The 26,218-nt window shown below is 40.6% G+C and overlaps 1 protein-coding gene across 2 annotated transcripts in view; it reads right to left on the minus strand.

The window, feature by feature from the left end:
• Window positions 1-26,218, minus strand: part of LOC133519547 (radial spoke head protein 3 homolog) — a 37,176-nt gene that overhangs the window by 8,338 nt on the left and 2,620 nt on the right. Inside the window, exons 1-7 of one of the 2 annotated variants that reach the window (XM_061853553.1) lie at window positions 16,738-18,118; window positions 12,348-12,438; window positions 4,416-4,700; window positions 3,974-4,159; window positions 2,861-3,041; window positions 2,371-2,457; window positions 1,657-1,791 (exon numbers count right to left, since the gene is read on the minus strand). In XM_061853553.1, the coding sequence (XP_061709537.1) occupies window positions 1,657-1,791; window positions 2,371-2,457; window positions 2,861-3,041; window positions 3,974-4,159; window positions 4,416-4,700; window positions 12,348-12,438; window positions 16,738-17,438 (1,666 nt within the window). In that variant the 5' untranslated portion in view covers window positions 17,439-18,118. Of the gene's footprint in view, window positions 1-1,656; window positions 1,792-2,370; window positions 2,458-2,860; window positions 3,042-3,973; window positions 4,160-4,415; window positions 4,701-12,347; window positions 12,439-16,737; window positions 18,119-26,218 lie in introns of those variants that run through there. The other variant, XM_061853554.1, reaches the window with a different exon arrangement.

Below are 26,218 nucleotides of genomic sequence, written 5' to 3' on the forward strand. Positions count from 1 at the left end.
CTTTTTTCAAGCTCATAAAGCACCCCACACGGACAACCGCACCCCTGGAACGACACCGACCCCGCACCGGCGGAATGGCGTCATACCACTTTGATAGGATTTGGATACACTGGTTTTGCGGGGATAATTTTATTTGTGGGGAGTTTGTGAGTGTAGAAAATGGGCCAAGTTTTAACGAAACTTCGTAATATTGTAGCTTCGACTATGAATTATGTTCCAGAATGAATCATGCCTAAGTAACAAAATAAGAATGAGAATATAATTTTATTAACATTTTGATTTTACATTGTAATTTGTAAGTTTAGTCAGTACTAAATTTTTTATTCAATTAACAGATGCGACGTACATTACTTGTGACGTAGTATTTAAATTACTTTGGCTTGGATACAGCTAAGGTACGTAGGATTAAATTATGGGGTGAGAGTAAAAAAAAATTAAAACTTTGTTTTTTTGAATTATCTTAATATACACGGTGTACCACGAGGAATCCGAAAGATTTTAACCGCGCATTTCTGAGGCTAAATGAAGGCTTTTTTTTATATGAGTGTAGGTACATTAACTCAGAAACTAGGCGAATTCCAGAAAAGTTTATAGGACATTTTGGTCTTTCAGGTTCCTCGTGAAGTATAAAAACTGTTTTCGTTTTAGAAGTTATATAATAAATTTGTTTTAAGTGAAATTTAATAATAATCGATATGAAAATAACGTTATAAACAATTTGTAGAATTTTAAAACGCTAAAATAGTGTTTGAAACCCGCATCGCATGGGATGTCGATTTAAACGTTGCCAAACTTGGCGCCGACCCTACCCTGCCCCCAACACAGTGCAGTGCGGCTAATGCTCAAGCAATGGCTCCGTAATGAGCGTATTCATGGCGCGACGAATCTGCGCCCGCGCCGCACCGGCTGCGGCCGCACGTGCACCGCAGCGAATGCCCACCACCCCAACTGGTCGCCTTCCATGTTTATACTAATCTGTATCTTATCTCTCAGACATAAAGTTCGAAACACGTTGCGTTCGAGCAGGCGTGTTCTTTCCTACTGGTCGTCAACATGTTTACAAATCTGTACCTTAGTTCTCAGACATAGAGTTCGAAATATGTTGAGGGAATAGTAGATGTAAAAGTCCTTTTTGGGTTTTGGGTGGTTGTGGCGACAGGTTGTGTCGCCGGGTGTTGCTGACAGTACCACCCACATATGGAATCCGCATATATTAGGTTATGCGTAATATTTTTCTAATATGTTAGGTGGTGAAATGTGATGTTATGCCCACTAAGTACAACTACGTGGCTAAATGACTAAACAGTTTGTATTCCAATGTTTAGCATTATAATGTGGTGTGTAAAATGTATAGGTATGTATATAGCAAGGTGAACACGAGTATATAGGTCTAAGCAATTTTTATAATGAGGCTATCACCAAAATCCCTTAATGCTGTCCCTGACCTCTTTCAGGTTAATCGTTTAGTAAATGCACTAGGGGAAGAATATCCAGAAGAGAGATTAAAACTGAAAAAAATCTCGTGACTGAACTAGACGGAAACTGCCTAAAATCCCCAGAATAGGATGTTGATTATCTTGTCATGGCGAGCTTGCAATGGGTTGGTCGACCGCACTGCGGTGCGTGCTGCCACAAGGACGACGTGCTAGCGCGTACCTTCTGCTTCCTCCTCCTCCTCTTCGTGGGTGGACGGCGGAGTGATGGATTCTTCCGGTTCTACGACTTGAGCCTCTGCTTCCGCTGCGGCGCGGTACAGTTCGTTGCGGGCCTCCACCACGTCGCGGACGATCTCTGCAACACAATAATTTACATTCGTTTGAAACCTTCATATAGAGCTTATAATAGAGAAGGCTGTCAAATTAACATTGCCAGCAATGATATTTAAAAATTTAAATAAATTATTTTTGCGAAAACGAATCAACGTTTCGTTCCGAATTACTCGTATTTCGTAAAACCCGAAAATTTTGTGATTGTGGATTAAAGAGAAAGTGTTTGCCTATCAAAAACTCTATTTATGGGTTTCCATAACATATAGGTAATTACGGACATGCATCTTCAGTCTTTTTCTCTCATCGTATCGAATCTAGAAGAGGAAGAAGTTGTTCAAAATTCTTTAGAGCAGGGAAAATAGTGCTTACGGAGATCTTATGGCGTAGCCCTGTAGCAGAAAGATCTCCAGGTCCTAGCTCGACATAGGGTCCGTTTTAAGGAAGCTTGTAACTTGTAAAACATGTGGAAGTCTGTCTCTAATAAAAGAAGACGCAACTTATATTATTCTTGGAATCCCTGAATTCCTTTGGGTTTAGACAACCGTTTGATGAAAGATGATTGATGTGGTTGGTGATGACAAGTGGTGATCGCTGAACTTACCCGTGATGACATCGCGGCTCGTGATGATGGAGTCGAGCTCTTCGGACACGGCGTTCACCAGCCACGGCATGAACTCCTCGTCCACTCCTGGAAGGACAACATTGAGTATCAGATTTCATCATGTTCACATCACGATTGAAAGGTCGTAAACAGATACTATCTGTCAACAGAAATACGTTAGATTCTGGGACGATTTACAAATTAATTATTTATTTCGATTACTCTTAGGCATCCTTATTACTATTTAACTTACCCCGATCTTGAGAAGTTTCTCACTATATTTTGTTACAGGTCTACGTGAAACTACGAGTCTATCCAACTGACCCAATTGACTCTCTTGGCATGTTTTAGTATATGGTTATCCAGCATATGGGTGACGTGTCCTACTGCCTGGTTCCATTTTAACTTTACGGCGGATGCTCACCGTAGCGCATGATGCGGTAGAAGCTGGGTATTAAAATCTACGCGCGTCTCCTGTGTGTACTCGTACCTCGGTGCACGCGCTCCAGCAGGTAGCCCTGGTCTCGCAGGCCAGCGAGCACGGCGGGCAGCAGTTCGGCCACGTAGCCCTGCACCAGGGTCGCCGCGGCGGCCCGCGCGCGCGCCTCCTCGGCCGCCACTTGCGCCACGCGCGCTTCCGCCACGCGCCGCTCTTTCTCCTCGTACAGACGCTGGACACAAATACGGTTTCATCAACCGTTCGTTTCAATATATCCTATCTCATTGCATTCCTATAGCATTGCATCAGCTTTTCTATCTGTACTAAATACAGCGTTGAAATAAACATCCACCAGGGATGCAGTGGCCATGCATTATCTAATCAGGAATATTTAATATATTTTTGTCTTAAAGAAATGGTATAGGTGTAGTCAGCATCAATAGTAGCGGATGAATCAACGCGCCAAAATTATCTGATATTTCGGATAATTTTTCCAAATATAGATTTTTTTTTTAAATTCACGTTCATATGTATATCTTTCACAGTTTTAGTTGGTCTATATTAAAGATATATCACTTTTTTGTTAAGCTGTTACAGAATAAGTAGATACTTATGAAGCGTTATTTGATCCGCTACTTTTGATGCTGACTGTATAACAAATTATAACAGTTTTCATATTCAGGACGTTAGCCTCGACCACAGGGACGGGTTCGATTCCCGCCTCGGCCACCGGTGGACTTGGTCACTTTTTCTTATTATACACTATGATATCTATTTCAGTTTATAGTTTTCTTATTGCTAGAATCCACAAAATTTATGTCTCTTTTCTTCCAGTATTGGTTGTTGCGTCAAACGCTAGTGCAAACTTAGTAAATATTAGCGTCAGATCCAGGTTAAAAGATGACGCACGCTTCGTCTTCCATAGAAAGCACCGATTACCGATCAGCCGTCATAGAAAATTACGTGTCGGACCAAGTCGGACACTCCGGCCCGGCTCCGGCCCCGGCCCGGTCTAGCGTGAGTCATCCTTAAAACCTAGAGGTAGAAGCAGATGGAGAACATGTCGGAAAAGTTTTTATGATACTCTACAGCATACATTTTTCTAGTCTACAGCAAACTAGAAAAATGTGTAACTTGGAACCATGTGGCGTTGGAGTAGTGTACCTGGTCCATGGCGGCCAGCCGCTGCCGCTCGGCACGCTCGGCGTCCCTGAGCTCGGCGTAGCGTCGTTGTTGCTCCCTCAACGTGGCTAACTCCTCTTCTTGTGCCACCTCCGCCAGCGCCTGCTCCGACGTCTTCCCCACCAGCACCTCCAGGATCGGAGACACTTCCAGGTCGAAGTCGAATAGCTGTGGATAGCACAATTGCATGATGATCAAAGTGATGGGTATATTATTCTACAATTACAACTGGCGCTCCTGTCAAATATTGCCACAATACCCAACATACTCGTACACATAATTACGGACCGGAGTTAAAGAACCAAGTGCAAGTCTGTTGTCTCGCAAGAACTTTAAGGTTCGGTAAGGTTTCTGTATTTGACTTTGTGCCAAGATCTCGTGAGTGCTAGCGACAAAAAAATCATGTAGGTGTAGAGGTACTTACGTCACCGGGATAGATTTGGGTAGCGGCATCAGCACCAGTCTTCGCCGGCACGTACACCGGCGTGGCGGGCCGGTCGAGGAACAGGTCGGTCTGCACGCCGACCTCCATCTCCACGCCCTTGTCGAACAGCTCCTCGAGGTAGTACTCGGTCTGGATGGGGTGGTGGCGGCGGCCGGGCGCGGGCGGCGGCGTGCCGGGCCGCAGGCGCGCGGCGGCCGCTCGGCGGGCGAGCGCGCGCCGCCGCGTGCGCGCTGCCTTCGCTGCGGCGCTCTCGATGCCATCGCCCTGCAGATACAACGATAACTTATGAGGCAATCTAGAAGCAGCTCTTGGATAAGGGAAAAGCCATTTGCCAATTTGGATGACTTTAATCGTTATTGCACTGATAGCAGCAAAAACAAAGTCGAGCGAATTTTTAGGTCACATATCGCAGAATTGGTCTCCGAATAGTGGGTAGTGAATCCCTGACTTGTAAGTAGCATACATATCTCTTTAAAATACGTGTAGCTTCTTAGCAAGCGCGTGGCTTTAACATCATCATAGCTCGTGTCAACTTAAAGTAGGTACGAAATGCGATTTGATTTGATTCGGTGAAAAAAAACATCGGGAACAATAGGATAACAGCTTCAACTTTACAATTACTTTGATTTGGGAGTCTTTTTACAAACCTACCAAATATTTAGGCCACTCGCACTCGATAATATTGAAAAGTTCAATTTAGACAGTAACACGGTTTACATACTCGTACTATTTAAGTTACAAGAAATGAGAGCATTAACGTTGTTACTGTAGTGGAATAAATAATTGAATTACACAAACACTAAACCAGGTATTGACTATTAGTGTTAATTATAATCATTCCACTTTTACTTGTGTTGCATTTAAAAGTTGAATGCAGTAAAGTAGTTAATTTCATCTACAATTCATTAATTGTATCCCCACGATACACGAACACAAGAAGCAGCTGTAGGTTTCATATATAATAAGCATTTTAAGGCTGTAATTATGTCTTTTACCTTTTCCGTCTCTTTGGATAATGACGTCAAGCTATCTATATTGTGAAGGATGAGGCAGAGCAGTGTTGGCCGAACGTTCATTAGAATTGACCAAAAACCATTCCAAATCAAACCGTAAACCGTAACGGACGGATACAGTTTATGGATCAATTTGTAATAGTTCATGGTCAATTCTAATTAACGTTCGGCCAACACTGAGGCAGAGCATAGGCGTGCCGTAATTCAAGGTAGTATTTCCTCGCTTCACAATTTTGACTAACGGACACGACAATGACGTTTTAGCTTGGGCATAAATGCTTTCCTGTCTGTCCGACTGGTCTCCTTCACAGGTCATATTTCTCTACCGATTGATTGCAATACTGCGAGTAGTTTCAATAATTAAGTATACTTAGGTATATGATTTTTTTCAGCGTTTATGTTTGTATTTGTCGTTTGAGTGTTTTGAAAATATTTCAAAATGGTTCGCTAGGTCTACAACCCACAAAGCCAATAATATAAGCTACCTTGCACGAGTCTCTACAGATTGCTCGGCGTTATCGACGTGGCGGTCAACGGACGAATAACTTGGTCCAATTCAGACCGCGCGCCGCCAAACCTTTTTGGAGCGACCGGACTTCGGAATCTTATTTTTTTAATAGACGTTCGAACACGAATTGTTTGCTATCCTGGCTCGGCCTCCAGGCCAATTCGAACGTACACTGATATGAGACTGACATCTAACTGTCATTCAAATATCGTGCATTTCGCTCGTACGTCCTGACATGTGTTGGCGCGGGCAAGACGCACGATAACTAATATACTTCAAATACCATTTTAATGTCAGTGTACGTTCGAGTTGGCCTGCTCCTATCCAGGTTTGAGCAATATGTTCAGTAATTAGGTAAGTAGTACTATAAAGCTGTGTGTGAGGCGGAGTGCGTGACCGCGTAAGGAAATGCGTCACCCAAAGCTAGGGGAGGTCTTGCCCCGAGCCCGCCACACGCGTACGTCATTAATATTGTCCGTGTAGTAGTTGGTCTTTGTCCAGCGAAGCTTTTTATTAAAAGTTGCGACGCAATACAGGTCGGTAGTTGACAATAAAGACGTTCATTTGGTACTGATGTGCCGTCGGGAAGATTCCAAAATGGCGAAATTTTCAACATGGAAAAAAAATTTGACAAAAAAAAATAACCGCCTAAAAAACCTGCACTACACGAAACGAATCGACCAACAAAAAAAAAATTTGTCCTTAATAACGCAAGTGAATAGGTACTTGTACCTACCCTACAATTAAAATTATAATCTATTTCTATACACTTTCTATATTTAATACAATCTTATATCAATTTAATTACATCTAGAAATATGTATACATACTTCTGAAATCAATCACACAAATCTGCGTATTTATATATTAACACGCGTATATATTTTTAATCTATTATTTTTGGAGTCGGTGCCAGCCTCAAACAAACTTGAGCACCTTAGTGAAGAGTTGAACGCAACACATTCCAAAACTGCAACCTCCGCCAGGTGCTCAAGTTTGTTTGAGGCTGGCACCGACTCCAAAAATAACAGATTAAAAATATATACACGTCGACTTGAGAACCTCCTCCGCTTTTTTTCGTCGGTTAAAAATTTGGGAAACTTATCATATTCATTTTTCCATATGAGGAGTTTCCCAAATTCATTTTCAACCTGAGTTTCCTTTATTTCCTGTGAAATTTCGGTGAACTTTTCTAACTTTATTACTCGATATTTTCTAGCACTAATTGTTTTTTTTCTTTTTTCTTGTGTAACGTATGTGAATATCTTCTTTCTAGTATTCTTAATTGTATACTTGTAATACAGTTCCACGTTTGCAACCACAAATTGTTTAAAGTTATCCGTGGGTAGCGCTGTTGACAATACATAATGTTAATGTAACACATGTCGTCTGTAATGCCTATTGTAATACATATTGTACTGTTGTTTATCCCTTAAATAAAAATAAAATAGAACTTTGGTAGCTTTCCGCAACTTGCGCGTCTGTATAATGTATATAATATACAAATATGGTCTTCATTATTATAGTATCGATCAATCCGGATCAGGTAGACTAAACAGAAAATTACTACGCGTCACCGATTTCCACTGAAGAACTACCATTGGTTTGCTGTCCGTCTGATCCCTAATTCTTCTATAACCATAATAAGGCACTCTGACTAATAATGCTTCTTAGAAATACTAATCTTGTATTTCATCTTTTGCGTAGTCCTAATACATATACTTAAGTCACTTCACCTTGACTTGGCATTCAATGGCCTTAGTCATTGCGAGCAGTGACTGGGTATTTCGGATAAGGTCTAGAAGCGATTTCACAGGCGTTGGTCTATAATCAACGGTCATTTATTAAAGTTACAAGGTCTAGATTTGAAACATAACACCTGTATTTTACACATGTCAAACAATTATTTCATTTGATAAAAGCCAATAAAAGTGGCTGTTGCGAAAAGATGGCAAGCAAAGATAATCACGCAATAGACGGGCGTTGGAAGTCTTGACAAAAATGTTTAGTATGTAAACGCAAGGTTTGGTGTAAAAGGGGACGCATTGCGTGCGTGCTTTGCTTCTCGGGCTCCGAGCCCCGGCCTACGGTCAAGCGAGCTTCACTAAGCACCACGTGGTTATGGACAGTAGTCTATGTATGTCGGGATTATCGGGTGTTTCAGGCTTGTTTGAAGTTTCCACTAACGCGTATTGTATTTTGCTATATCGCATAAGATATACTTATATGATATATCATGTAATTCTCTTGCACTTTTATAGGTAGAGGTATTTTATTATTGTCCTTAAATTGTTGGACTGTTACCACTTGCTCAACGTTGACCTCCTATAACTTACTTCACGTGAATGACTTACAGTTTTAGAGAGAAATAAATATCTGTCAAATATTTAATTTCTTTGCGGAATGAAGGGAGGAAGAAGTAACTGGGTGCGTAGCCAATGAGCCAATACTAACCGCTTGGGTCGAACGAACGTGTTTCACGCAATAAACAATAAACACGTTTGACGCATCGCGTCTCGCGCTGCGTTTACCGCGTAAAACAATGTGTGGTAATTATAATTACCTAGATCATCAGAACCCCTAGTGTACATTTATTCGATAGCTTGACGTGACGTATGCGTTTGCGTTAAGTCAAATTTTGTATGAGATTTAGAAACAGCGCTGTACCTACATGTTATTACTATTTAAATATTAATATACCCTGTTAGCTTGAACATGTTATGCTCGCTTAAAAGTCTTTATTTACGGTGGCGTCGTTGATCGGGCGCCACTTTCCCGAATGAATGTTGAGGGAGGCGATGGCTGAGATACGCGTCATACTCGTGAACGGGTGCTGTTTGTGGAGACGGTCTGTTTAAGCTAACTTTATTGAGTATATAATTACAGTGAGACACCTCATTCGGTTCTCGTATGTTTCTTTTATGTAATGTAATGAATGTTTTAGTTATACGGAATTTTGACTCTTAGAGACTTTATACATCTCTAAGGATAATTTGATAAAAGTAATTTAGTTCTGACATTTAGAGATATTTACACCTCTAAATAATTTTAGATTTTTTTGTATCTGTTTGTTTTTATTATTATTATTATTTTAGTTATTTTTTGTAATTGTATTTTATAATTAATTGTTGATGTGCTTGTTTTTGCTTGTATGTAAATTCCATGTTGACGTGTAAAAGTGCCCTTGTGGCCTATTTGCTGAATAAATGTTGAAGGTGAAGTTATGTAAGTGACAGGTATAGTGACAGGTGATAAAAATGCAACCATGCTGCCACCGCTGACCTTAAGGACGACGTGCCCGGTACACCCCGCGTCCCGACATTGTGGATTATACATCCGATATCGGATCGGACAATGTGAAAACGCTCTTATGACTATCCTTAGAGCCTCATGACAATATGTTTTGTGCTGTGCTACTTTCTCAACTATTCGGTCATTATTGCAACAGCAACCTATTGTATTTTCTACACCAATAAAACATTATAGATATTCATCTATTAGAGAATTTAAATTTAAAATTAACTTCATACTGGTGGTCGCGTGGTTGTCGGGGCCCACGTATCATGACTTATTATTCTACAGCTACAAACTTATTCAACTACAAAGGAATAATGTCCAAGGTTCATTAAAATCCGCATTAAACTTCAAGTGCCTTGGCGTACATTAAAGTGGCCTCATGGTGTATTTCGTGTGACTTATTACGGCCCGCCCCGTATTGTAGATATTTAGGTTTATTTATTCTAAGTAGTTCTAGTAATTTTGCAATGTTTTGGCGTGAGGATATTCACGAGTTTTGGCAGATTATGGTTAATTGAGGAGAAAGTTGGATAGAAAAAGGGACGAACTTCGATATTTGGAAGAAAGGTCTTACGCTCATCAGTCAACAGTAGCCGACGACTGGCTAAATAATGATAATAATTATTGCAATATAATTTTAACCATATTTTAAATTAATTAAATATTAAATGCTTTATTATGTGAACGAAGCGCACAACGTAAAATGGAGGAAATTGCTTGAAATCGTTACTTTAATGAAAGACATGTCAAGTGATAATTCCAACACGACTGTCACTTTTCTATTTTAGTCTGTATCGATTACAGGTAAACAAGAGTGCTAAAAGATTTACGTTTTAATATAGTAAACATGTCCGTTTGTACAAGAAATGTACAAGGAGGAATGCAGAAGACCGGCGCCAGGCGTCGTCGGGGCTAAAACATAGTCAACTCTATTACCTTAATGACAAAATTCAGTTTGGAGTCAGTTAGTAGCTAAGGGTCATTTGTAGCAATTTGCCCGAACACTGACTGACATGCTAATGTTGTTTTTCACTGAATTATTTGAGTGCACGTGAAGGAATTACGCTGTTTCTTGTGTGGAATTTAAGTCATAGTGGGAAGGTTTCGAGTCGCGTGGCGGGTGGTTCGTAATATAAATATTGTATTTTATAGTGGGATGCGTCATATCGCGTAGTGCATGATATGATAGAGCGATTATTGCGTGGCTCACGGCTTTAACCTTGCTTTAATAAAGTCAGTATTGTCACCTGCAACAACTTGTTGGCTTTCGCCTTGTGTCATTATCACTTGCCTTTTTTCTGCCAAAGAGCATCAACGGCTTGGAAGTGCCTATGACGAATAAACTTAATAAAGGTTTTTTCTGATTATAAATACGCATTTCATTTCCCACCGCTTGAGAGAGCACTGGTCTAGTTTTAATTTTGTCTGTGAGCTAGATTTCAAAGCGTTATTAAGCTCGTAGACGAACTTTTATACAAACCTAGATTCGGCGACCATACACTACACAGTACACAGCCGGTTATACTAACAGCAAAACACTGACCATTACTAGAGCTTCTGTCATCGCAATAAGCACTACTATTGGTCAGCAACCCTGCAGACTGCGGGCGCTAGGCAGTCAACGGCCGGCCCACTTGCGGCGCCCAACCAAACATCTAATATTGATCACAGTGTGGCCAGCGTAGCGGGCCGCGTGCCGAATGTCCGCTCATTTCAGTTGTTGCAAGTATAATCAGGTTGCTGGTTCAAAGTGCGAAATTGTGATAGTAGTCAATACATTTTAGAAACTCATTTCGTAGGAAGTGTCTTAATAATTTTCTTCATTAACAACGTCAAGGAATCTAGTGAATCCTATCTAAAAACCATCTGGGTGCGTAGTTAACGTGAAAATCGTGAACGATCCGTAGCGAACGAAACGCAATGGTCACTGTCCCCCTAATATGGTGGAGTGATAGAGATAGATGACTACGCTACGCTACGGAGCGTTAGCGATTGGCACGTTGGCTAAGCACAATTTTGATTAAAAAAAACCGCACTCAAATCGGTGCCTTCGTTGGGATCTACGACGCCACAGACAGGGCACAGATACACACGAAGTTGTATATCAGGTGTTTAAAACGAAATTATGAGGGGTATTCCTTAGAGAAGCAAGCGGGGGTGATGAATGATATTATAACTATAGATATGGCATACCTATCCTAACATAACAAACGAAAAATGCTTCCTATGTCACTGCAGCACACACTCACATTTTGTTTATTGTTTACATACGCAAAAGGCGTAAATGAGGAGGCATAATTAAAAGAATACCTAAGAAAAAAAGAGACGACTAGTGTTTGTCACTTGTGCGACACAGTTAAAGTCCAACGACTAAGAGCAAACTGTACAATCGTCACAAGTGCGTCAATTTTGGAGCGCGTATAACCTATCTATAGTTATCATTATTATATTACACAGATTATTAATCAATTATTAACCTCAGCTAACCAAAGTTGGTATTATTTTCCAGTTGGAATATTTCGCGCTAAAAACTGTGTTTTGTAAACACATACGATACAATCTGGTAAAAAGCTTAGGAAGGAAACCAACAGTCTCAGTCCACGCAGCTAACCATGCAGCAGGTGCTGTCGGCTTATTCAAATCGTAGTAAGAGCTTGTTTTATTTGTGCTTTACACAACATAGTGGCGGAAGAAGTTTTCCGAAATTACGCAATTGAATAAGCTTCGAGTATAATCTCGTAATTTTCTTTCTAAGAGAAGTGCAGTGAATTACAGAGAATTGTAAGCTTTTCGATGATAAGTATGATAAAATTATTTCTAGTATACACAGTGTCGGATTTCTTCTTAAGCTTTTTATTTGTAGGTATTTGTTTACAAACGAGCGATTGCAGCGCAATTTCCAACTGGAAATTACACACATATATCTTTGTTCGTTTGCTGTTGACACATAATGTGCACCAGAAGTGTAGTTTATAAAAGTGAAAGCAACAGAGGAACTTACGTTTCCCCGAGGCATCCCTCCGGGACACCCTGGCGTCCAGGCGATAGTTAGACGAGCAACTTAGACCAGTCACTCAAAAAAATTGAACTTACGTGAGATTGGGGGTGCACGGCGAAAGTGCTGCCGCGCACGACGCGCTTGTCGTGCATGATGTTGCCGCCGCCGGACGTCGCCATGCTGCCGCTGCAACAATAGCAGTACATAGATCAGTTCCAAGACGCCCCACTGTGCTCTGAGTTTGGATTTGGATACGTCCTTGACTTAGGGAGAGGAAGAGGACAACACTGTCACGTTAGCTCTTCTTCCAGTCTCAGTGGCACGAGAGAGCATGGAATAGTATGTAGTTAATTTAGTTGGAGATAGGGTAAAGGCACCTATTACCGTGGTAGTTAAGGAACTTTTCAAAAGAGATCCAAAAATTAAGGGTATCAATGCTGTCTAACAGCCAGGAATATTTTTTTTTCATCAGAGCATTTAATGAACTTTCCGTTTCACACGTTTTTGGATTCATTTTGGGTTATTATATGTATTAAAATATTTTTTGAAGCCAAAATGACCAAATCTTCTATTACCGTGGCAAGGGACAGGCTGTGATTCTATTATCGCGAATTGAGCTTTCATTACCGAGGGTACAATTGGCATGATTTTTCTGCACTCGTTAATAGAAATCAAACTCAAAATTCGAAACCTAATACCGAGGGTTAAAACAATAATAACGACGTGGGTTCTGTATATTATTTTTGTGTCATTAACTTTAATAATGACACAAAAATAAAAAATAAAACTATAGGAGTATGTTTCAAAATAAGAGATATATTCGAAGAGATTATAATTACACTTTGGCACAATCAAATACTATTAAATAGTTAACTTACCAAGTACCCACCAGTACCTGTATAACAAGTTATAAGTTGAATGTTTTACATGTAAAACAACAAAAATTACTATTAGTAAAGTTTTACTATGGACGTATATGACAAATAGGCCTTCCTGTTATTAAATAAAGTAATTTTTAAATGCTATAAAGATTGATAAGAATTTGTCTTACTGACATAATTAGCTGCACAAAAAAAACAAGTAAGTAACATTTACTCATAAGGCACAGCGTAAATTATAGTCGAAATTTTATAAGCTGGACGTTTACCACCTGAGTGAAAGTTTACCACAGTGAAATGGTAAACGTCCACCTCATAAAATTTCGACTATATATAAAAACATGAAAATTTTTAATTCTAATATTTTTGGTAAGGTAATTAAGTTAAATAAAGTCTCTCACATATTATGTGTTATAATTTACCCGTTTATAATTAACAAATCACAGTACTTTTCTTATTGCTGATTCTTATAGCTAAAAAAAATCATGTCTGAGATTTTGGACAACTGTATAAATAAAATTATATAAAAAAAAAATCTAATCGGAAATGTCCGGCAGTTGGGTACCCTTCCTTGTCAGAGTAATAACTGAATCAGAAAACAGAAGAATTTAAATCTGATAATGATAACTGAAGTCTAAATTTTATCAACGAAATCTGTACTTGCGGTACCCTAAATGCGATATTTCAATACAATACCAAATAGTCACTCGGTAATAGATAACTCTTTAAGAGCCTATTACCGACCCATTCGATATTTCTCTGGGTCGGTAATAGATTTCTATACATTCTATTACCGAGGGTAATCTGATCATACCATCGGTAATAGGCTTAATTTGGAGTTTAATTAAACCTAATTCCGACCCATAAAAAGAATAAAACACAGATGGTTTTTCAAATCAAATCAAACACGTATATTACAAGCTTCTTGTAAAGACAAAATCACATAACTGGCAAGTAAATTTTAGGTTTTAACTCAAAATAAAAAAAAGTTGACAGATTAAGGGTTCCCATAGAAACAAGGAAATCGGTGCTGAAGTTTTTGTTAAAAATTAAGGGTTAGTTAAATACTTTCCATACCACGGAAATAGCTCTTTAATAGCGTGAATAGATCAAGATTGGAATAAATAAAAGAAATTATAAAATTGATAATTTGTACCAAAACTAAAGAGTAAATAACAAAACTACCACTTTTTCTATTACCGTGGCATACCACGGAATTACTTACCACAGAAGTAATTGGCGCCTATCACCGCTGTATTTTATTTTCAATTTTAAACGTATTTCCGGGTCAAAAACTAAGTTAAAAGTAATTCAAAATCGTGTAGAAAACAATACACAACCTCTTAAAAGGCATTGCACTAGTTTATTTGCCATAACTATTACGTAAAACACTAAGTAAGATTGGAGTGCACTTACCTGTGGTGTCACGCGTCTGTATGGAACAACCGGTTCTTGCGCCGCCGTCGCACAAACTGACGAATCGCGAGTTTTTTGTTACACTCACACAAATGCACACTAATGGGCACGATAGACCAATGAATGAGCTTGTTTTGTGTATGCTTTATTTCTTAGGGAATAGATCTGTTTGCTTGCAAAATGCGTATTTGTAAACACCGCGGTGTTAGACGTCGATTTTGATACCCGCGTTAATAGCCGCCGTTACCCTAATTGTAAAGTTCAGGTGCATTTTTATTTTCAACTGTGCGCAAAACTGGTCATCATGATAGGACTGCATTACACAGGCAGTGTCGTTTATGTACTTAGTCAGAATTCAGAATGAAGAAAATATAATTCTTGAGCAATCGTGTGACTTAAGTGAGATTCTGAATAGGTATCATATTTTTTTTGTTTGTGGAAGCTTTTTTATAATGTCATTTACTAGTAGGTAACCTAACCTTTGGCCAAATTGACTGACCATCTGTTTGTCATGTCAGTGAGTATTTTCAACTCGATCCATAACAAACTCAAATCAAATCCCCGAACATCCGCGCGTCATATCACATCGGTGCTAAAACTTTTCCAATGCCAATTAAAAACTGCAATAAAACGGCATCGTGATAAGATAAGCATTACAAACGATGAGGGCTCGAGCCCGAGTCCATAATGGCGACCCCAATTCGGCCATGAATCGTTAATGTAACTCTCAGCTGGCAGTTCTCTGGGCCACTCGTCATGCGGAGGCATACCGAGTCCATCACTTGTCAATTGCGTGTTAAAAATTTACACTTATAACGCTGACCCGGTTGACAGACTGTAGCTACAGTAATTCAAAAGACAATATTAGAGCGCTGCGCTGCAGACAGACCAGAATAACTTTGACCTTCGTCGGAGTTCCACTGCGGAAGGATAACGTAATGAATAATGGAATATAGGAAGATCTTTTAATCGAGTAGATCTTATCATTTAACAGCTTGGACTGTGGATGAGAATACCTAAATAAGTTTTATTGGTGATCTTTGTATTGTTTTATAAATGGTTTTATATTTCACTTTTATATTCATATTATAAAAAACCTAACCTAAGATTTTAAATGAATTAAGGTGAGTTTTGCTTATATTTAACACCTTGCCCGCTTAGCAACTTCTACTGCTGATAACTGAGGGGTTAATATCCGCCAGAACTCTGTGAGGTTGTGTTATCAATTCACTAGTACGTACGCATCTATCTTTCAAATTTACTCATCATGTAACATAGACGATCAAGGATTTTTGCTTCAAGTTGTCTGTATGTTGTTGCATGAACAGCCGTGTATAGCAATTGAATCAACCGCCACCGACGCGCCGAGGCGCTATTTCATGATTGAATATGTTTGGTTCGTGCAGCAGTGTCGTGCCGGCCGAGCCACAGATAGAATACCTCGTCGGGCGGAAATGTGTCAGTCCGTTCATACACTATTGAATTTGGGTGAAGGTTGAGTAATTGCCGACTGCCATGGAAGTGTGGAGGTGTCAATCGTGTTTACTACCTACATATTAATAAGGAACAAGTTTTAAAACTAAAACGATTATATATTGTCTTCGCATGGTATACCTTTCCTTACTAGGGACTTGGCAACCAGTTAATATTAACACATCATCAAAACTGGCTCTGTAGTTCCGACGCTATTGTGGAATACAAACATGGAATGCTAAAAATCATTCCATGTTTGGATCCTTATTAAGTACGTGTTAAGGTACCTATTCCACAATAGCCACACATTATACATACATAATAGCAAAAGACCTTTCCTTTGGATCCAATAGCCACACATATACATACATAATAGCAAAAGACCTTTCCACCATCAGATATATAGGAGCGGCCAAGGTCTTCACAAATATCTGAACATGCCTCTATTGTCAAGGCGTCAGAGTGCGTGTTCAGATATTGTGAACACCATGGCCGCTCCGATGTATTTGATGGGGACTGGGGACTGTATTTTCTCCATTAATGAATTGATGATGATACCGTGTAATATGAACATTATGACGCATCCATGCAATTTTGCAACCTAACCTAACGAATATATATAAATTGTGATTCAGAGATTAGCTCAGCTTCGTCAGCAGGAGCGTCTTAGTAATGTGATAAAGGATCTTGTGCAATAAAGCGGGAATTGAGGACATACGCGGTCTCGCTTTGTTCAACCATGTGTCGCAGGCCGGCCACGCCAGCAATGAGAGCCCGGACCCCGCTGAACACATCGCCCGCTGCGGGCCGTTTCGGTGCCGGCGCCTCCTTGCGTTCCGGCGCCGCGCGTTTACAACGCCCTGCCACCGCCTTCGGCCGGCTCGCGTATGAGTAAACTACAGGTGCTGGCGCCGGGTATAGAGATTCCAGGCCAAGAAGCTCGGCTAACTCAGGCGGTGGAGGAAGGAACTGCCCAACTTTGACAGTCGTGACGAAACGCGGCCGCTCGCCAGGACTCGTGTGGCGTTTTGCGCGTCGGCTACCACGCCCGGGCGACGGAGAAGCCTCCGCTGGCGGGCCTGATGGTGAAGCATCTTCTTCAGGCGCTATCACATCGATACGTGGATGTGATCTGCTCATGCCTTCAACACAGTTATGTGCTTTGGAACCTAAGCTCGGATTGGAAGCGGCAAGCGGCGCCGCACGTGCTCTCCGTGTAGGTCTGCGTAAATTCGCCTGGAGTATCTCTTTTTCTTTCAACCGGCGAAGTTTGAAATCAAGCGCGCGGGAGAATTTCGGGTCAAGTAGGGAGTGTGGCGTCGGAGCGACCATGTCGGCGCGCGGCAGCGGCCGCACCACATTGACGCGCGGCTCCTGCAGCACCGTGAACGCCTCCTCCGACAGGTCCACGGGCGGCATCCTGTCACATGCTGGGGCGCGGGCGGCCGCGGCGCAGGCTAACGATCACTGGCGGTCGGCGGTGGTCGCCGACGGTCAGCCGCGCACGCGCGCCGACAACTGACCATTAGCCCTTATCTCGAAGCGATAAGGGTTACGAATGGTCTGTTTTAGGCACGCACCGTCTTACTAGTCTTACTACCATCCACATTGTTAACTGACATTTCCTAAATCTTATTACAAAGACTCAAGGTGCATTTATGGTAAAAAGTGTTGTTGTTAGAACGAGTCTTGTCACGATTACATGATTGCAGTTTGTACAACAAATGGCTCATACACTGTTAACACGCGTCGGTAATTGTGCAGTTACGATGTCATTATGTCATTTGTAGAACAACCCGTTCCTAATCCTTTGATGCACTTTATTTGACGACTTTTCCTTATGTTTGCATTGCAATGCTTATCCACATGTGATTGTCCTGGTAAATAGGCCGGCGTGAATCATCGATCAGCTGAAGCGACGTCGTCAGTGAAATACAAACGCACGGAACAGTGGGAAAATAATACTTAAACACAACAGGTAAAGTTAAATTTTACTTGTGGCTGACGTTAGGAAATTGATAGTAACATAGTGATGTCCATTGGTTGCATTTTTGACATTAGGCTATTTATGGCTCATATTTTTTAAACCAACCGACGTTCAATACTATCCTTGCTTACGCCTGTCATCTACCACTACTTCATTGACGAAAATTAAGGGTCACGCATAGAATTGTATTCCTCCGCACACATGCCACGACACATGGCGTATTAATTAACTAAAAAAATGTTTTTTATGTAATTAAGTTTGCATGTTTTTATTATACACTTTTCTTTTTTGTTTGTTCTGATGCCAATGCCATGTATGTTGTGGGTATGAATAAAGAATGTATAACTATCTATCTCCGCAAAGAGTTATTTTGTTATTATTTCTCAGAATTATTTCCGTATGAAATCGATGACAGCCAACCGCATATTTTTTAAACAGAGTGATTATTTTATTTATGAAGTCGATACATGTGACACCGGCGACCGAAGGGCCGCTCGGTGGGAACCGCCGCGTGCCGACCTTTATCCTACTGATACCGTTATAAAGCTTATAATAAGTGATTACTGCTACGATTACCTTTGTAGTGGGTTAGACTGCAACGCTTTTGTAATTGTTAATATGTAAGTTGGTAATACACGCTTTATTACACAAAGCAAGTAGATAGAGATAACTAACGTAGCAGTTGTTGTACAGTCACCATCAGATATATCGGAGCAGCCAAGGTGTTTACAAATACTTTAGCTAAGCCTCTATTGCCAAGATGTGAATAAAGTGTATGTTCAAATGTTTTTGAGCACCTTGGCCGCTCCGATGTATCTGATGGCGACTGCACTAAAAGCCACACTCTAACTCAGCTTGTTCGACTACTGTTCCTAATTTGCAGGCCTTATGAAGTTGCACCAAGGCTTACGAAAAGTCAGTTAAGACGATGGTAGGTACTGATAGTAACACTTAGCTGAGCATACTATATATTCTGCGGGAATGTGGGTTCAATATAAATGATGGATTTGAATTTTTCAGAGATGAATGGAGAAAAGACTGGACGACAGATCCACTTAGACAAATCCCTGAATTTCGACCCTACAAAAAAGCCAGGATGTTTTTCCGTTTCCAGAAAGGAATGGTATCAGATATCCCGACTTCGAACTGGCGAGATTCCTCAGAGTGTGACAGCGGAGCCCCAAAGCAGACTATCTACCACATAATACACGAAGTCCCTAAGAGAAAGTAGAATGGCAATTAACTATGCAGACCTGCTTGCGCCTAGTGAAGACGCAGCTATGGGCTAAAACACTAGATATAGCTTTTTAATTTTTATACCACGTCGGTGGCAAACAAGCATACGGCCCGCCTGATGGTAAGCAGTCACCGTAGCCTATGAACGCATGCAACTCCAGAGGTGTTACATGCGCATTGCCGACCCTTTAAAAATCAGTACACTCCTTTATTGAACAACCCCATACTGTATACCCTCGGGAAAATCTCGGCAGGGAGCTCATTCCACAGCCGGAGCGTCCGTTGTACTGTAAGGTGGAGGTACTTCTCCAGTTGGGCTCTGCTCTAGATCTGCCCTACCATACAAAGCGAGATGACATTCATAATGCCCATACCTCTCTTTTGGACGTAGTCTAAGGACGTACCGGGGACCGGGGTTTAGAACCTTGTTCACGATACGTAAAACTGAATTATTTGTAAAACAGTTTGTGAAACCTTTTCGAACCTAGTGGCACTTAACATATTTTTAGGGTTCCGTAGCCAAATGGCTAAAAAACGGAACCCTTATGGATTCATCATGTCTGTCTGTCTGTCCGTCCGTATGTCACAAATGTATGTATGAAATGTGTCGAGGCCATGCGGGGCTTCTTATATATTTTTTTAATTTATTCCAGCAGTGATCCTGGGCCTTCGCGTGCAGCGTGGTGTTAAGATTTCCCTGAAAACCTCCATAATGACAGGTTTTGCGGCCTTGCGGCTCCGCGGCAGGAAGTGCGTCACGCGTGGCCGCCGCCCCGCCGTAGCGTGCGTAGCAGTTCGTAGCGCTACGGTTTCATTTTTAGTAAAGCGAAATACGAGACGTGACGATCGGCCCGATTCGAACTTGGAGATACGTCAAACATTTGCTAAAGATATGTCAGTGTCAAAAGTAACAAGTTTCAAACAAAAAAGTTGATACCACCGCAACAGCGACAGCGACAATACATAAGTATCAAACATCAATCAATATCGTAAGTATCTAACGAAGGACCTTAAGAGCTATCAAAGCTCCTCTTTGTTTGAATGTTTATTTTCACTAAGACAATTTTCTCATACATTTTATAGAAAACAAAACACAGCCTTCAATTTATCATTAAAATACATTCAGTGTCTATTAAAGTTTCGAAGGAATGATATCTTCGACAAATACTCATCAATACGACTGACTAATAAAACTAATAAATAACCTTGACGGCCAGTTTGGCCTACTGGCCAATTCGAGTTTCATAGTTATTCGATCCCATTCTAATATGAAACTGATCATACTGATCTGTCACTGTCAAAAGTGACGTTTTTGGCTGAAGAAATGTCATCAGTACTAACTCTTATACTCTCCTAAGGCACGATATGTCCTTTTAAAACATTCACCGCTGAGCTACGGTCGCAGCGCTACGTCGTAGCCGATAACATGGAATCCCCGGTATGTATCGGAAATTCAATCAGACGTGAGTCGCAGGTAGAAGCTAATAAATTATACAAACCGTTTTATAATAATATAAAGTTACGTGGACGAGTAACAAATGTGCGTTCTCATTTGACCTAACAACCAGTAAGGTCGTAATGGTTTGCGCGATTCATACACTGCTGAGTCATCCCGGACAATAGTCGTTAATAACACTGTGTGTTTATGTCACGAGGGTGACCGCCGCACAACTCAGACGGCTGTCGCGTTGACAGACTCTCGAGAATTGACAACTGGAAGAGGCAGGACACCCAAAACCGATGGCTGATGGAATAGGATAGAAAGAAAAGGCATTTTGATGATTCAAGATCGCAGGAATAAGACATAGTGGAGATCCTTGATGGAAGTTTTTATCGAGAGGACGTGTTTCAGCTGACATGGTGTTAAAGTTGATTCGGAGACAAGCAGAATTTTAACCCCGACGCAAAAAGGGGTTGTTATAAGTTTATCGCGGCTTGTGGCTCCCATTTGTATGAACCGATTTCGGTAAATGATTAGGTGACGCTGCTATTTTGTAGGGCTGCTAATACACACTTAGAGTTATTAAAGAACGCATTTGAAATTCAACAATCATTATTTAATTAACCTATTCATAGTACAGTTCAGGCTGACGCAACTAGGAACAATATAAGTTTTCTATGGAACTTGTTTCGCAAATCTTTGCCAACGAAGAAAAATAAAACGTCAGTGCTATTTATTCTGTCAAGTTTACATCAAGTCAACTGTCAGCCTAATTGTTTTGTTTGTTATGAAGGCTTCAATGTTTTGTTCGGGTATTTCGTGCAATTTTTATTATTATTTAGTGAAAATATCGAAAATAGTGAACCGTGATCAGAGTAAAGAGCGACTTTGTTATAATGCCACCGAGAAAATGGTTTACTAAGTGTGAAATATGTGGCAAGCGAGCCACTCGAGAAAATCACGAAAAAAGGGATTTTATGGCGAAATTTCCCTTGGATAAAGACCGGTACGTATTGCTTTAGATACTTTTGACCTTATTTTGGTGCAGCAGGCTTTAAACACATCGAAAATTTGATATTTTATATTATTTTTAGTTGTGAACTAGGGATGTACTAAAACTATTGATAATTGTATGTTTATACACAAATAAATGCCCGTACCAGGATTTGAACCTAGGACCATCGGCTTCATAGGCAGGGTTACTGCCCAGTAGGCCAGACCGGTTCTCATGATTAATAGACATATAAATACATAAAAAGTTAGAGCATTGATAAAGGGTTGTTGATAACTGGATGCCGAAAAACATGATTTATAGATGCATATTAGCGCTAAATAATCAGTAGATCATCTCATTAGCAAATACTTGGAATATAAACTGTAGATAAAGTCATGTTTGTCCAAGGCTGTATGTTTTCAGATGCAGGCAGTGGGTGAAATTTGTTGGGAACGAAGACCTGACGATACATCTTCCCATAGAAAAGTAACATTTATTGAAACATGTATGTGCAGAACATTTTGAAAATAAAGCTTTAAATAAAAAAAAACACGACTTAAAAACTGTATTAAAATAATTCGGGTCCACATTAAGCCCGACCAGATATTAGTCCACTCAAAGAACTATCCACTATATAACATACAACTTAAATGTGGACTCGATGCTAACCTGATTTCGAGTACAAAATTTGTAGTCAGGAGCCTATGTTTCAACCCTCCCCATTTTATCGATATCGATAAGAATCGCAAGCGTGTAGCGTACTACACTATTTAAATCGGTTATGTTGGTATTATGGTTCCTTGACAGTTCTTTGTCGTAGATTTTGGTAATGATTTGCGAAACAAACTGAGTCCACTCGCTAGTATGGAAGTCCCGTCTCTTAAAACGTAGTGATTATATGCTCTTTGGTACAGTTTACGTCAGAGGGTAGCCATAAAGCTTTGAAGCCACGATTGAGCCTAATATCGGGTTAGCACTCCGTACAACCATTCAAGTGGTGATTTATAGAACCAAGGGCAGATATGATTACTTAGAAATACAACCTTCAAGGCGGTTTTCACAGCGTGAGGTGTCAGTGATTTGAGTATAGATCTTGTCATTCACAAAGACGCGTGCCTAGACTTGCTAGTGTAATGTTTTTTATTAAAGGTTATACTACCCAAGTGCTTATAAGTACAGTCAGCTGTAGAGAGAGGTGACCTACACCTGCAAACAAATTTTAATGCAGGGGAGGTCAGCTCTCTCTGCAGTGACTGTACATAGATCGAGAGATCGAACAACTATATTTAATACCACCTCCATAATTATCGCAAACGTCAATTTTATTTATATTTACATAAGTTTTAGTTCAAGATTATTTTGTTAGAAAAATAGTATAAGAAATAGTTAAATCTAGTATTTTTAATTTTATTTTAACGACGCGATTGAATGTGTCGCCGACCAGAAACCGTCACGCCAACACTTAGTCACGTTCAGTCCACGGCTAGATTTCGTTTAGTCGCTGCCTGATAAGGAACCAGTCACAATATTATGCTTAGTATATTGACTCGTAGGAACCATCACGACGAGCGTCACGGCTGGTTAGTGGGCAACTAAGTCTCGTTTCGGAACCAACTAGCTACAGAATTGGAAAGAAGATTCCTGGTTTATAGGCATGTATGATGTGTGAGACCGTTCTCAACCAGCTACAGTATCCATCATATATCGGCGTTTGGGACCATTAGTCCAGTTTTGGAGCTGGTTATATACCAAACGAAGTTATAAATCCAATTATTAATAGTCCCCGTTTCGGTTTAGGATTTGTATTTCTGACACGAAACCCGGCTACGAAATACATAATTGCCAAACGTTACCAAGCCCATATTTGTACGGTCGCCATCATCAGATATATCGGAACGGTCATCAAGGTGTTCACAAAAATATCTGAATATACAAGGCGATAGAGGCGTGTTAAGATATTTTCGAGCACCTTGGCCGCTCCGATATATCTGATGGCGACTGTTCGTTTATAGTATTGACTAGGTAAAGTACTGCATGTATACCTAGACCGTGATATGGTAGTGACCTCGCCAAGGTCGCAAGGTTAAGGGCGTTGCTCTCAGCGCTGGCGTTTATAAGTGACCAGCGATGACCACCCACCACCTGCCGCCCTCACACCACAGTATGTGGAATGAGCGACTAGTCGGATAATACAGCAAATATTCGTATGGCGATGTTGTTGCTCTATGCTTCAAACGGCCTCGGCGGCCTCCTAGCCTAAAGAAAGGACGCTTAGCACAAGGAATTTTGTACATTGACCCACCTGTACCTATCTCTATCGCACGCGCGGAATTATGTTGCTGTCCCGCCCATGTTGCCGGCGGTCAATGACACTGTGCGAGCGGGACAGCAATATAATTATGCGAGTGCGAAGGAACAGGCGGTTCTGTACGACATTACGGTAAAGAGGTCTAGCGTGGGACTGGATTGCTAGTTACCTTGGAAACCGCCACCAGTGGTATAGTGGTATAGTGGATATCACCAGCATCGATGGTAATGAGTTGATGACAAGGTAGCTTATACATCGAACTACAAACCTAACACGACTGGCGTGCCGCAGGGCAGTATTCTGGGCCCCTTACTGTTTTCACTTTATATTAATGATCTCCCAAACGTATTAGTAAACCATGATTTTATCCTCTTTGCGGATGACACAACGCTGTTCATGAACAATGACGATGATACGCCATTTGACGAGCAAATCAACCATAAATAAAACACAAATGATACAATTTCAGACATACCGAAGTACTTAATAATATTTGATATAATTATAGTCTGTCAAGCCATTTCCGTCAGTAGATTTTTTTATGGCAAATTTCCCATAGAAAATTTCGCGCCTTTTTCTACTGTCAAAGTTGTTTGACCGGCTATATAAATTAAATATAATGGTTCAATAATTGAAGAAGTAGATTCTGCACCATTCCTTGGAATAAACATTGACCACTTCTGTAATAGGAAGAACCACATTACCCTACGCTCTAAATAGCTAATTTTGATGTCAATTGTAACGCTATAGCATCTAAAATGTAAAATGAATGTGACTGTATTCTATCGTATTGTATTTGCAATGTGGTTTCGGAAGCAGCACTCTTTCGGCATATCACGGGAATGTGTCATCCCTATTGATTTTGATTGTATGGAGGAACTCAGTAGATGCTGATATTGCTGCTGATATCATATTTGAAAAAAAAAATGTGTACGGACTCTATCTGAGGCTTGGCATTTAGATCACTGTAGAGTCTACAATGTAGACCTTTAACCATTATGCACAATAAAATTATCTGCAATGTACATCTTTGAAATATGTGTTCTAGAAGGTCTAAAAGACATACACTCACATAATACACATATACACGTAGATATAATGTAGACATGCCCGGGACGAACCTTTCATTGAGCAGGAAAAACGTGCTTTATGACTGATGAAAAATTGACTTTAGATATAACATAAATTTATACCCTCACACAGAAACTATTCATTAATTCTTTCATTACTTGTTACTTGTGCTAAGCATCCTTTCTTTAGTCGGTTATCACTCTGCCTATGAAGCAGGAGGCCCAGGGTTCGAATCCCGGTAAGGACATTTATTTGTGTGAGTACCGTGAATATTCCTGAGTTATATTATGACTGTCCCGTAATATTTATTTATGTAAATTACTACTTTTTATGGCCCATGAATAATCTAATTAAAACAGCTCATAGTGCTCGAACTCTAAATGAAGTGAAGATATTATATGATCTCTAAAAATAACGTGTTCCTCTCATAATTGGAGCCGCCAATATTAGGCTGACTGCAGCTTATTGGTCGATCCGATATGTCTGATGGCAACTGTAGGTACAGCCCAGTTCTGTATACGCCCGGCCACTATATCTAAGGAGGGGTCTTACGGGCAATAAGAATGGGGCCAGTACAGCGGTGTCACGCACACGAATTCGAGCCAATCGTGCAGCCTAACGCCACAACGCGATTGGTTGATGAGATCGCATAACGCGCGCGATTGGGCGGAACTAGTTGCGTTAGACTTCACCATTGGCTGGAATTTGTGAGTGTCACCACTGAAATAGCACCATTCTTAAGACCCGTAAGGCCTGTCCTTAGATATATGTCAATGGACTGCTTTAAAAATGTTGAACATTTAAGCGGGTAGTTTCTTTTGTTTCTTATCTGACGGCAGGTTAATAAAAGACCTTATAGAGGGGAAGTACATCATCATTCGCTTGCCCTTATCCCATTCATTTGGGGTCGGCGCAGCATGTCTTTTTCTTCCATATCTTTCTGTCACCCGCCTTTCCTTTATAGAGGGGAAGTACATACTATCGTATATTACGTAGCTCATATACGATGGCAATATCCGACTCGGTTAGATATAAATCGGATAGTCGGTAAGGTCTCAAACCCCCTCTCAAAAGACTTCTACCCAGAGCCCTTGAGTGGTTCATTGGCAGCTCACAGTGGTCACGCCACCACGGACGGGTCAAGGTTCCGATCACAATCTTC

This window comes from Cydia pomonella, chromosome 7 (assembly GCF_033807575.1).
Source record: "Cydia pomonella isolate Wapato2018A chromosome 7, ilCydPomo1, whole genome shotgun sequence".
Lineage (NCBI taxonomy): Eukaryota > Metazoa > Arthropoda > Insecta > Lepidoptera > Tortricidae > Cydia > Cydia pomonella.